This window comes from Hemicordylus capensis, chromosome 2 (genome assembly GCF_027244095.1).
Source record: "Hemicordylus capensis ecotype Gifberg chromosome 2, rHemCap1.1.pri, whole genome shotgun sequence".
NCBI classification, from domain to species: Eukaryota; Metazoa; Chordata; class Lepidosauria; order Squamata; family Cordylidae; genus Hemicordylus; species Hemicordylus capensis.
In genome coordinates this window covers 349,841,227-349,855,083 of record NC_069658.1, presented here as the reverse complement: position 1 = coordinate 349,855,083, position 13,857 = coordinate 349,841,227, and the positions used below count along the sequence as shown (strand labels likewise).

At 44.1% G+C, this 13,857-nt stretch overlaps 1 protein-coding gene across 3 annotated transcripts in view; it reads left to right on the top strand.

Moving 5' to 3' along the window:
* Positions 1 to 13,128, top strand: part of CATSPER3 (cation channel sperm associated 3) — a 46,877-nt gene extending 33,749 nt beyond the window's left edge. For all 3 annotated transcript variants that reach the window (XM_053291836.1, XM_053291838.1, XM_053291837.1), the window contains 5 exons: positions 2,762 to 2,944; positions 5,045 to 5,185; positions 7,018 to 7,137; positions 9,326 to 9,483; positions 13,001 to 13,128. In XM_053291836.1, coding sequence (XP_053147811.1) covers positions 2,762 to 2,944; positions 5,045 to 5,185; positions 7,018 to 7,137; positions 9,326 to 9,483; positions 13,001 to 13,103 — 705 coding nt within the window. In that variant the 3' untranslated portion in view covers positions 13,104 to 13,128. The remainder of the gene's footprint in view (positions 1 to 2,761; positions 2,945 to 5,044; positions 5,186 to 7,017; positions 7,138 to 9,325; positions 9,484 to 13,000) is intronic.
* Positions 13,129 to 13,857: the final 729 nt, after the last annotated feature.

Genomic DNA, 13,857 nt, shown 5'->3' with positions numbered 1-13,857 from the left:
GACAGGTGTGTGGTGATGGAAGAGCACACCGGCTTTAAAGCAAAAGAAACTTGCACAGCAGAACTTCCATCAAAGCTACATCAGGAATACACCTGCAGTAGCCCCTCATATGGTGACCATCTTCCTGTTCAGTAAATTAAAGGTATAACATTCCTCCATACAAATGTGATGACTGGCTCTGTCAATTGAACCTGTTCATTAACAGTGGGCCCTGTGTGTTGGCATTTGGTAGGAGTCTAGGCAGTCAGGTGCTCTGTGGTACTTCTGTGCTGGAATTTAAAAGGCAAGGTTTCTCAGGGGTTTCGACGGGCCGAGCCTGACTTGCTCTGAAGAAGAGGGTGGTTGGTTTGTGGTGTGCGTAGCGCCAAAAGGGATTGAGGCTGGTACTGGGTGAACAACCTGAAACACACCCCTTGACACATTGCTATTGAAAGCATTGTGACAGGTTCCAATTAAAGAAGGCAAAGAAGCACACGTACGAGGAACCCTGTCATTGACCTAACACTCGATCTAGTGCACCTGCTCAGTAAGCTAATTCTGTCAAGGTGCTGAGTGTGTTGTCTGGTTGGGCAGCACTACATGGGTTGACTTGCATGGCTGGACATTATCTGTATTTTTACAGTGGATGTGGACAGCGGTGTTTCCTCCAAATGCTTGCACCTGTGTGCGGAATGAGTGTTTTTCTGGGCAACAGTACCAAGGCAGGGTCTGCGCTCATTCATTCAGAGTACGACTATGTAGTTTGAGAGTTCTTGCAATGTCAGTGGTGCAAGTGGTGTGAGGAAGGGGTTAAAATGTCTTTGCCCTGCCAAAGCCAGGCGATCAGTGCAGAAAAGGCACAGTCACCCTGAGTATGCCCCATCTAACATTGCAGCCAATGTTTGCTGCTTCACTGACATGCTGACGCCTTGCCCACAGTCTTGTGATGAGAGTGGGATGGAGCTTGCTGGGATGCAGCCTGGACGGACTAGGAAGAAGGAGGGGTTCCTCTGCCCAGAAGCCAGAGGTTGCCAAACCGCAGTTGATCAATCATCTGCATCGTGATTCTCAGCTTCACGTATTAACCACAGCTTTGTCTACCCAAGGGTTGATGCTATGTCCGAATGGGGCCATAGAAAAGAAATATCACAGTAAAAAGAGAATAAGTAGTTTCTTCGCAAGGACTCCTCATTTCACTACAGTATTGTTGACTTAATACATCAGTATTGTTTGTTATGAAGCAGATGTCGGTCTTGTTGCTCTTTTGCACGACGATAACTCCTACTTAATGTGCCTCTAGAGGAAGCCCTGCAAAGTGTAGGGTCACTGGGTAAGAACTTTAAACAGAACAAACGCTTATAAAGTACTACAAAATTACATCAGAACGTACACGAGACTCTCTTAGAAACTGATGGGAATACTGATTTGGGAATACTGCTTGACTCAGACTGTTGGTCATGGATCTTGGCCAAGATCACAAACATTTCTATTAACTCTAAACTACAGAAGACTCCACACTGCTTGAGGCTTATATTCCCCTAGAGGCTGACTAAAGAATGGGCTGTCTGCTTTCAAGAAAGAATACAGATGTCAAATGCAAATGCCAAAGGGGTTCTTATACAATCTGCCAGTCCTTTTAAGACAAACATCTGTGACTGCCAACACTATCTCATACTTCAGATCCAAAAGCCATTTGTTGGTCTAGTCAGGTGTTGGTTCCTGGTTAATGGGTTTGTGAAAAGCCAGGATAAGATGCTCATCTGTATCTTGCATGGCAAAGGAATTTACTTTATTTTAGTAGATCAAGGATTTTGCCAGCTTGAGGCTTCCCATGCTTTGTGTAAGGACTTCTATCTGTAACTTCAGATGCAGCCACATTTCAGGACTGATTAACACATTGCATTTTGTGCCTGGGAACTGCCAGCATAAAAAGCACACATGCATGGTGTCATTTATAAGTGATGCTCATGGATGTATATTGTAGCTTTTGCCTCTCAGATATTGACTATTTATTGAAAAGGATTGCAAAAGGGGAAACAATTATAAAAGCAGAAGCCATTCATAAATTGTGGTTTCATTCTTTAAAATATTTTTTAAAGTATTAATTTTATAAAAGCAGAAACCATTTATTATAAGCCAGTGTAGTGTTGTGCTTAGAGTGTTGGACTAAGACCAGGGAGACCCAAGTTCAAATCTCTACTCAGCCATGAAACTCACTGGGTGACTCAGTCACTTTCCCCTGACCTAACCTACTTCTCATGGTTCTTGTGAGGAGAAACATAACCATGTACAGTCAGGGGTGTAGCTATAATTGAGCAATGGGGTTTAAAGAACCCAGGACCCCAAGCTCCTGAGGGCCCCCCAGCTCTACCCCTCCCTATCTTCTTCATTATCTCCCTCACTCTGGGGTGGGGCGCTGAAGAGAGGGGTGAACATGGGCCCCCTCTTCCCTAGCTACGCCCCTGTGTACGGTGTTTTGGGCTCTATGAAGGAAGAGCAGAGTATCAATGTAAAAATGGAAAAAAAAGAGGTATGTGTAATTTATTATCCACCATTAGTTCCCAAATCTGAAATGGCCACCTGAAACAAATCTTTGGCCTCTGTATCTTTTGAATGCCTTCCTCCATACTTAGGAATGTCCTGCCACTGATGACTACATGAGGCAGCACTCTGCTTGATATGAAATGGACATTTCCAACTCGATTTCTTCCCTTGTTTTTTTAAAATCTGAACACTGTGTTCTTCAAACAGATTAACTATGTCCATTTTGTCTGTCTTCCAGGTTCTAATGATATCCCTAGCCAAGACTGCAAAGAATGTGATCAGTGTCCTTGTCTTGTTGTTCCTGTTAATGTTTATCTTTGCGATTTTGGGTCATGGTTTTTTCGGAAACGCTGTAACTGGAGACACGAACAACTGGGGGACCTTGCCATCTGCCTTTTTCACTCTCTTCAGTTTAGTGACGGTAATTTTGACAGGTGTTTCAATTCTTAGTCAGCTCTGTTACACAAAATGCGCTAACATTCCTGACTTGGAAGGAGAGATGTTGACGCTAACAGGCCTTTTGTTCCACATTAACACTCTATAATGGTGAAATGAACTTGGGTGGACACATTTTTCAGATTGTACCCTTGAAAAAGAGACTATCTACACCATGAGCAGGATCCAGACTAGCGTTGCCTTAGTGGTGTAGCAGGGTTGGGGGCAGCTCTGGGACCTCAAGCCTTGAAAACGGGTCCCCCTGCTACCATGGGGATTCTGATGCATCAGGAGATATGACCAGCACTGAGGCATGGAGCACTGAGCACCTGTTGGCCTCTCCCAGCTGGTGAGTATTTTGAGAGAGAGGAAGTATCCAGCCAGTGAAGAAAGCACTTGCCGGCTGAGAGAGGCCAGCTGTGACACTTGCTCTGGCATCAGAAGCTTGCTGACATGCTGGCATCAGCATCTGTGCCCACAGATGGGCCACCCATCCGCCTCCCAGCAAGTTCTTCATTCGCTGGCTGGATGTTATCTTTCTCTCCCTCGCTCCCTGGAGCGAGAGAGAGAAAGGAAGCACATCCAGCAAACAAAACATTCACTGACTGGGAGAGACCATTGGGGGCTGTGCATCTATATCCTGATGCCAGCCACGCCCCTTATGCTGTCATCAGAAGCACATTGATGCAGTGGCGTTGGGAGCATTGCTAGTATTGGGGCATGGGCATGCCAGCTGATGGCCTCTCCCAGCTGGTGAGTGCTTTGTTTACCAGCTGGTCCCCCTGGGGATGGCAGGTGCCTGGGTGGTGTCAAAGAGCCCCCAGGTGGCCCCAGACAATAGCCAGCAGACATTTGTCCCCCCTCTGCTCAGTTGTGGCCACAAGCTGGTAAGGTGAGAAAATGCACACCTTTTTGCTGTCTGCACTGCTGTGCAACTTTGTTCAATTCCTAGCAGGAGAGTAGAAGGAGAACAGCACCATATATAAGGGATTGTGCAAGGAGTAACACAAATTGCTTTTCTGCAGGCAAACATACAGTATTCTGCTAGTAGTCTTCCACAGTTGTGCAACATCTTCTGCAAGTGCGAGAACTGAGCTGGAGCAGAGATTCCTTTCTTTACACTACATCCTTATGCTAGCATAAGGGCATCACATTAAGACTACACTAGACTGACACCTCCCCAAAGCATTTCACCCAGAAAATGTCCCAGGTACAGGAACAGGAGGTGCAGTTTGCATCTCATCCAGGAGGCTATCCCAATTAGGGTTCCATTTCTGGATTTCAGATGTGGGAAGCCAGAACTTCATTACTGATATACGAATTTCCCTGCAATGTTTCTGACAATGTCTGGTGAGACTTTGCAAACAATGCAATGGGGCCTCTTCTCTCTGTTTTGCTCTTTTGGCGCTTGCCGTACACATGCACCAAGAGCAACACAGAAGCCAAGAGTGGGGAAAAGAAAACATTGCGGTGTCCTGTGGTTTTTATTGATTTAACTGATTTTAATGTTTTAATGTGATTTTATGGCATTCTACTATATTTTAATTTTTGTAAATTGCCTTGGGATGTCTTATGAAAGGTGGGATAGAAATGGAACAATGAAAAATAAATAAATAAATAATATATATAGAGAGAGAGAGAGAGAGAGAGAGAGAAGATAAATTCCATGGGATAAGAGTGACAGTGGGGACAATCAGGATACAAATGGGTCATGATGATTAAGAGCCATGGCTGACATCTGGAGCAAGGAACTGCATGTGGAACTAGCACTGTTGCACAAGCACAAGAGGATGGTTTACTTCATTTTGATCAACGTGGGGACTTGCAGAACGGTGCACTAGCTCAGAAGTTCCCATGAAAACAAACGAGGAGTTCTGCCCCGGCTGGAATGCAAACTCCAGACTTGCCACAACAGCTTTGCGCTAACGCAGTGTCCTCCCAAATGTGGTATGCTGCTCTGGATGGGGGTGCATCATAAACTATTAAATGTGTGTGCATATGTTGCTTTGGAGAGAGATTTCATGTGCCTTGACTGTCTGACTGATTGATTATTTAGAGCTTAACGGCTGATCTGATGAATTTTCAGGTTGATGGATGGACAGACTTACAGGAAGAACTGGACGATCGTGGATTCATTGCAAGCCGGGCATTCACAATTGTATTTATTCTCCTAGGTTTTTTTGTGTTTTTCAATATGTTTATTGCAGTTGTCATTATGGATATTGAGGTAAGATACATTTGTGTGATGTCGTAATAATTTTCTCTTTGTATAAGTCAATTTACAAGTAACAGCCAGTACTGACCCTTATTTGATTGTGAAAAGATGGAGTGTGTGGTTAGATGGATAGAGAAGATCTGGGGAAATATGTATGTATAAGCTAATTCAATGTTAGGCAGTCTAGGAAGTCAATTCTCAATACAAGTACCAGGGCAACCTAGTTCTCTTTTATATCTTCTGTTGAAGCTCTTCTTTCAAGTGAGCATGGACCTCCTAAATATAAATGTGTACATTTCTAAGCTGGTATGGTTGTGTAATTCTCCTACTCTTTTTATTTTTGTTTCCCCACCCCCCACCAGCCTCACTACTTTGATAATACTTTAATGCTAGAAATACTTTGTCTTCTTGTGCAGTGATTATTGTTGTAAATGTTCTATTTGTTGGTGTTTATGATTTTTATTGGATGTTTTATCTCAAACTATTATCTTTATCTTGTTTTGGGGAAAATAAATTTGTTTCATAAAATGCATATGGAGGGAGGGAGAGGGAAGATGACCTGTGATTGAACATTTGCTACAGTAGAATTAGAAATAAATTTTTTAAAAAGGTATCTCAGTTTATCTTGCCATTGGCCAAAGCTCTGATGGCGACATTTTCTGGAATGCAATCAAGTCTGCTTGTTGACTCACACGTTGCACAGATTATGTATGTGGCCGGTTCCTCACAGCCCATAGGAGCATAGGAAGCTGCCTTATACTGAGTGAGATCATTGGTCTATCTAGCTCAGTATTGTCTTCACAGACTGGCAGTGGCTTCTCCCAGGTTGCAGGCAGGAATCTCTCTCAGCCCTATCTTGGAGATGCCAGGGAGGGAACTTGGAACCTTCTGCTCTTCCCAGAGCAATTCCATCCCCTGAGGGGAATACCTTACAGTGCTCACACTTCTAGTCTCCCATTCATATGCAACCAGGGCAGACCCTGCTTAGCTAAGGGGAGAAGTCATGCTTGCTACCACAAGACCAGCTCTCCTCTCCTAGACCAGCTCTTCTCTGCTGCAGCTCTCCTCTCCTGCCCATGCAGCGGCAAGAGTCTGAAGCACTTCCTGCAGCGCGACCCTGCGATTGAAAATTGTGCAGTTGCAGTTGCATGAGGCTACATTGACTGGAAATAATACGCATAGCTTTGTGCCATGCAATGTTACATTGTAGCGGAACAGGGCTGTTCTGCAGCACTCCAGGCAATGTTTTAAATACTTGCAGCAGCATCGATAGTGCTGAACTGTCTGTGTTACCCTGTGAAGCATGTCAGCTGTCACCTTTAATTTTGACCTTGTTTAGGGTGTGTGCGTATTTAAATATATATGTAAATAAAAAGATTGAATATATTGTTTAGGTTTACAAGCTATTTGAAAGGGTTGTTCCTGTCTTTCTACAAGCAGAGAATTCACGGAAGACAAAACCTTGTGATATCAATACCGTTCCTCTCACTGGGCAGAGAAAATAATAAATGCACTGGTTTGATTGATTGATTGATTGATTTCTGCCTTTGAGAAAGCTTATAGAAATCCACATTTAATTATGGATTAAATATGCTGGTTTTGCAACCCATGTCCTTTTGTCAGTCTGGGAATAATTGTAGGGTCACATAGCTTCCACATTCAAATAAGTGTGGCACAGTCCCATTCACTTATTAATTGCCCTATGCATTAGGAGGCAGACGGAGAAGCCCACATACCTGATACTCTTACTTGGTTGAGCATCTGTCCGCCCTCCCACCCTCTGAAAATAACAACAGGACCACTTTCTCAAGATAGTCTAACATCCTTTATTTGGACTTGCATAGGATTCAACTGAGCAGTATAAGGAGAAGCTTCAAGCAGAGAGGAAGGCTAATCTGACTGCAAAGAAGCAGGCCATTTTAAAAAGGCAACAGGAAGAAGTATTTACATTACTCCACCAGCAGGTTTGGTTTGGTTTTCTTATCGCATGCTTTGTAGTAGACAATCCTATGTTAGTCTCAATGTTTTGTAACATTTAAAGCTGAGACTCAAATCATTCATTTAGCTTAGACATCAAAAAGGTTATTTTTGCCTTGACTTGGCTTGACTGGGAACCTTTCCGGGCTGCAGTTTACAGTGAGCTTCCATGGTAATTTCTTGCAGCAGGCTCCTGCACACACCCCAGATACTTGCATTGCCTTTCATACATTCCCATGCCCCCTTGTAGAATGTTTCAGTGCTTGGCCTCACACTGTGTGTAGGGATGAGCAAACAGTTCGAGGGCGGTTCAGTTCAGCATTGAACCAGTTCAGTTCAATGGTTCTGGGGTCGAACCAAACCACCCCCTGTTCGGTCTGACCCTGGACCTAACCCCCACCCAAATGGTTCGGGGGGTTCACAGTTTTTTTGGGGGGGTTACCTTTAGCCCCTTCGGGGGGCCTCCTCTAGGCCGCGGGTGTATGTGTGTGTCCGCAAAGGTTCCCCCTCCCCCCGCCGGCCCCGTTCATCATTGCTGTGGCCCGTTCAGCCGCTTTTGGGGGCCTGTTCGGGCCTCTGTATGTTGGAGTGGTGGCCATTTTGTCCGCTGCCACGCATGTGCATATGACCTCTGCGAGGCCTAGCATGGCCCAGGGCCTCACAGAGGCCATTTGCCCATTTGCGCATGCATGGTGGCCATTTTTTTAATGGCCTCAGCACATGCACAAATGGCCTCTGCGAGGCACTGGGCCATGCCAGGCCTTGCAGAGGCCATTTGCGCATGCGCAGCAGTGGACAAAATGTCCACTGCACCAACATACAGAGGTCCAAATGGGCCAAAAAAAGCATGCAGTGATGACCGAGGCTGGCGGGGATAGGAGGAACATTCACGGGACACCCCCCCCTACGGCTTAAAGGAAGTCCCCCAAAGGGGTTAAAGGTAAAAAAAACTTTTTAAAATTTAAAAAATAATAATTTGCAACCCCCCCGGACCGGACCGAACCAGGGGCGTTCGAAGGGGTGCCGGACCGAACTGTGCACATCCCTATCTGTGCACATCCCTAACTGTGTGTGGCCTTGTGCTGTTTTAAAGTACCATCTGCAGGCCAGAACTTGCAAGCCCTACCCTTTTCCTTACCGCATTTGGGTAGTAATGAAAATATATGGGTTTGCAAGCGCTGGCCGGCAGGTGATGCTGTAAAGATAGCATGAGGGCCATGCTCATAATGTGACCAGTGTCAAAACGTGCTATGAGGGAGCATGGGAATCTCCAGAAGACAATGCTCCTGGAGTGTGAGCACCCGTGAGAAACTACTGTGGAAGGTTCAAAAAGCCCCCAGTAAACTGCAATCTGGAAAGGCCCACTATAAAAAAAAATATTCAGATGAGTCCTGGAGTAATGTTGCACTTTCTGTGGTAAATTAGTTGCAGTTTATCATACCTTGTGATTAATTACGTCCGTGCACATATTCCATTCACACACACATATATCCCCATATGCAGTGGGGTGATATAGGCCCTTTGGTGGATCCTGCCCAACCCTTCTCCAAAAGCTTTGGAGGATCATTTGGACAGGGAAACACATAGGGAGGTCGGAAACAGCTTGAAAACTATGGTGTTGGGTGGTTTCCTAGCTCTCTATGATCCCTCCCCATCTAAAGGTTTCAGTGGGGTCTGGGCAATCTTCATAAAGTTTTAAAGAAAGTTCCTAGATGATATTCTGTTTACGGCTCACAAAGGCTGCTCTGCATTCTTGTATATGGTTAACAATTCCAGACATGGATGTGCCTTCTGTAAGAGCTAAAGCCCACCTCTTTTCTGGGCTGGTTATTTGCCATTAGTGGAAATGGATAGGTTGGTTGTTAGTTCTAATAAGAACATAAGAACAGCCCTGCTGGATCAGGCCCAAGGACTATCTAGTTCAGCATCCTCTTTCGCACAATGGCCTACCAGATGCCTCTGGGAAGCCCACAGGCAAGAGCCGAGGGTATGCCCTCTCTGCTGCTGTTGTTCTCCTGACATTGGTATTCAGAGGCATCTTGCCTCTGAGGCTGGAGGCTGCCTATAGCCACCAGACTAGTAGTCATTGATAGACTTGTCCTCCATTAATTTATCTAAGCCCTTCTATTAAGCCATCAGAATGCTGGTGTTAAACTGTGTGTTTTTTCACATCAGAAAACAAGTGAATATACAACTTTTGAAGAATTGGTGGAAGAGTTTAAAAGAACTCTGCTTCATACAGATCCTGTGGTCCTAGAAGAATTTTGTGCCAGCCTACCATTCATTGATCTCTATTTCACATCCCTAGATCGTCAGGATGCTATAGTTTATAAGTAAGTATCTCTTCTGCATCCAAAGGATAAACAGTGTTTACATTGAGGTTTCTTTATTTTAACAAATGTTCATTCAGCCCTTAATTCTCCGTAATCTTCACATTGAGATCTAATTGAAATGTTCCATAAACTGTATGGTACAATCCCTCCACGATGGTACCATTTCAGAACGTGGGTGAGAGATGGCATGTCTGAGTGCTTTCCAAAGTCACACACTTTCCCGGTAAAGACAGAACTTCAGGAGGAAGGATTCTACATTAATGCTTGCCCTGATGTGCTAGCTTTCCACACACTAGGAGGTTTTTTTTTACATGAGAGAACATTCACATGTACAGTCCCCCATATGCACTCTGAACTGGCACTATTATTGGATATCTATCTCCCCCTGCTTTTTTTTTTGAATCCACTCTCAAGCCCCTTTCAGACATTAAATTGTACTTGCATCCGGGTGTCTGTACACTTGTCTGTGTGAATGACTTTACCTGCATTTATTTTAAAAATGAACCTGCTTACAGTCCCTCTCAAATACAGGTAGAGACAGCAAGTGTACTGCTGTATGTGTGCTCAACATAACGTGAATAACTGTACATGCATACAGATCTGTACCCATATATGCTGCTGAGAGATTGCATGTGCACTGAGCCAGCGTGATGTAGTGGTTAGAGTGCTGGACTAGGACCGGGGAGACCTGAGTTCAAATCCCCATTCAGCCATTAAGCTGGGTGACTCTGGGCCAGTCACTTCTCTCTCTGCCCAACCTACTTCACAGGGTTGTTGTGAAAGAGAAACTCAAGTATGTAGTACACCGCTCTGGGCTCCTTGGAGGAAGAGCGGGATATAAATGTAAAAAATAAAATAAATAAAATAATAATCATAATTAATGTATGAATAGAGCTATAGAGAGCAGTTAAAGTAGGGAGGGAACAGGAGTAGATTCCTCTTCTGAGTAGAAATCTTTTCCCTTGACTTTTTAAGCATTTGCTCATGTAAAAACTACAGGAGTAAAATCTGTTCTTCTTCCCAGTCAGGGTGCTTCTGTTCACAACAGAGAGCTTAGTTCATGAATATGAAGGTGGGAATATGAAGGTGGGGGTGGGGGACACACACAGCACTATGTACTGCTGTTCTTAAAATATGTGTGAACAGTACAGTAGGTACTCTCTATTGAAATAACCTCTATTAAATCTATAAATGCTGTTCAGTCAATTAAATAACTAACTGAAACATATGAAATCTTTAAGATGCACATTTTTTAATTTTTAGTTTGGATTCTTAGGCCTTGTTTGTCAATCAACCTGGATCTTCTCTGATCAGTTAATTCCTCTTGATGAAAATGTGGCAGATGTTTGAGCAGACAGAGAAGCCCTTACTAAAAGGCAATTGAAGCTGATATTCTCGCATGCAAATGCTAGTGACTGGATCGTAGAAAGGGTGCTGCTAGGCCTGTGCACTGCCAAAAATGTCAGATTCTGACTTGAGCCAACCTGATGCACGACATATCAGGCCCTCCCGACTGTCTGGTTGTATTGGGTTAGGTGGGAGATCAAACAGCTCTGTCAGACAACTCCTGCCCTCCCCATGACTAGTAGGGGCAGGGGACAGGCTGCATTACTTCAGCTTTGCTCCAGAGGGAGCACAGGCACACAGCGAGCTTGGAATTTTAAATGGCTATCTCCCACTTTTCTTTAGCTTTCCTTCTAGGTCCTGTGAGTAATGCAAGTGCTTCTGCAATTGGTATATTTTAAATCTCCATTAAGGCAAAGTCATAGTAGTGCAGATCTCTACCAATGTTCCCTAGAACAGAAACAAAAGAGGTGCTTGTACTGTCAGAAGGCTGTTTCGTACCTTGATCAGTACTGGCACACAAAATAAATTAATATTATTGGCTGATAAAGTACATTCTAAAACATCATCTGGGTGCTTGAAGGATAAATTACATTACAGCAAAGTCTCTACATTTTGGCTGGCTGCACTGTCAGTTCACAACTCTCTTGTATTCTGATCCTAACATAGGGACATAGGATGTAGGGGCATAGGAAGCTGCCAGATACCGAGTCAGACCATTGGTCCATCTAACTCAGTATTATCTGCACAGGGTGGCAGTGGCTTCTCCAAGGTTGCAGGCAGGAATCTCTCTCAGCCCTATCTTGGAGATGCCAGGGAGGGAACTTGAAACCTTCTGCTCTTCCCAGAATGGCTCAATCCCTTGAGGGGAATTTCTTACAGTGCTCACACTTCTAGTCTCCCTTTCACATGCAACCAGGGCAGACCCTGCTTAGCTAAGGGGACAAGTCATGCTTGCTACCACAAGACCAGCTCTCCTCTCTCTTTTGCACTGACCATTTGCACTGACTTATCTGACTTACAAAACTAGCATGACATCTGTGATGTCAGATTAGGACAGTGTACGGTAGTACGATAAGCATTTAGAATAAGAGAACGGCTCACATACACAACTACATCAGCAGAAGAAGTGGGCTAGCACAAGCAGCTGTCAGCTCTGCTGCAGCTCCATGACCTGCCAGTGCCCTTTGGGCAGCCTCCGTGGGGTGTAGTGGTGCCAAGAGTTGCTTGTGTTAACTATCTTATGCTGGCATTGCTGCTAAGTGAGTGAATAAAAATAAGTACATTAAGAAATAATGCAGCAAGTCATAGGACCAATTCACACTTCAGGTCCTGTCTGCTTTGTCCATGTCAATGCCTCTGGTCATTTGATCTTGACACCTACATGTAGCAAACATAGGTACATCCCTAGAGCAGGGGTGTAACTATAAGAGGGCAAGGGGAGACAGTTGTCTGGGGGCCCACTGCCTTGAGGCCCCCCCCAGAGGCAAGTCACATGACTGACTCCCCCAGCTGTGCACCCACCCGGGCTTCCTTCAGTTGTATTCATCCTCCGAAAATGATGTGAGTGTTAAGACCCGGAGGTACCAGAACACTATGTCTTTCTCAAGTACCATTAAGTGACTTGCATGGTCCACAATTTACAAAACCGCTTCAGTGAGTGGGGGGGCCCATTTTAAAATCTTGTCTCTGGGCCCACTCCAACCTTGCTAAGCCCCTGCCCTAGAGTAACGTTGGACATTTGAATTTGCCGGGGAACAGGACCCTATGATGTTCCTTTGGACTAGGAGATAAGCCCTCAATTTAGACATTTCAAAAAAGCAAGAAAACAGAATGCATACGTCACTTTTTTCAGATGGCTCTTTTAGCATCCTAAGTGCCTAACTTTAAAGCTGCCCCAAAAAGAATTAAAAATATACATTGCCAGTGGAAATCTGCACAAAGAGGCCCTAATCCAAAGAAGTTGGAATGTTAATCTTTTTAATAACAGCTTCCCAGTGCAGGTTAGGTATTTGCCTGTTGCCAACTCATGAAGAAGTCCATGCCTTTGCATAAAAAGGCCTGTCAGGTTTGCTGGACCCATATAGATTGTTCTCACGTCTCCATATTTTTCCATTTTGTTATAGTGTAAATAAATGATTATGAAATGTGTTAGTTTGTCCTCTTGTTCCAGGCTTCAAGAGCTCTACTATGAAATGGTTGCCATTTTGAACACCATGATGCAAAAACCACAAGAAAAGTCTTTACAAACTTTGCAGTCCCTTAAGAAAAAATGAATGAATAAACACAACTAAAACATTAGTGAGTTTCTTCCTGTTTGATAAATCTCACACACTGCTTAGCAAATAGTGAAACTGGAGACTAATGGCAAAACTACGGTCCCATAGACTTCCAGTAGAGCTAGGCTTTTATCCAGTTTGTTCACATCTTAGGGCATGTAAACATTAATTTGATTGCTTTGCTAATGCATCTTTGTGCTCATGGATGCATCTCCTTTAGTTTTTATATGCTTAGGTAAGATTATTATATTGTAAAGGATAGTTAGGTCAAACTATTATATCATATACTATTAGCATCATATAATATATTGTAGCCCAGGCACAAGCAGCCTTGCCTGACCAGTTGTTGCTCAACTACAACCCCCATCATTCCCAGCCACAATTTATTGCAACTGGGGGCTATGGGAGTTATAGCTCAGCAACAGCTGGATAACCAAGGTTGCCTACCACTTCATAGGAACATAGGAAACTGCCATATACTGAGTCAGACCATTGGTCTATCTAGCCCAGTATTGTCTTCACAGACTGGCAGCGGCTTCTCCAAGGTTGCAGGCAGGAATCTCTCTCAGCCCTATCTGCATATACTTCATAACCTTGTGGGTTTCCAAATCCTTGTGTGTAAATCTTTGTAGATATATGATGTACAAACAATCACTTTGTATATAATTGTGCTTTGGCAACATACTGTATGCTTTGGTAGTTCGTTGGTTCAATAAAAAAATCTTATCCTATCTTGGAGAAGCCAGGGAGG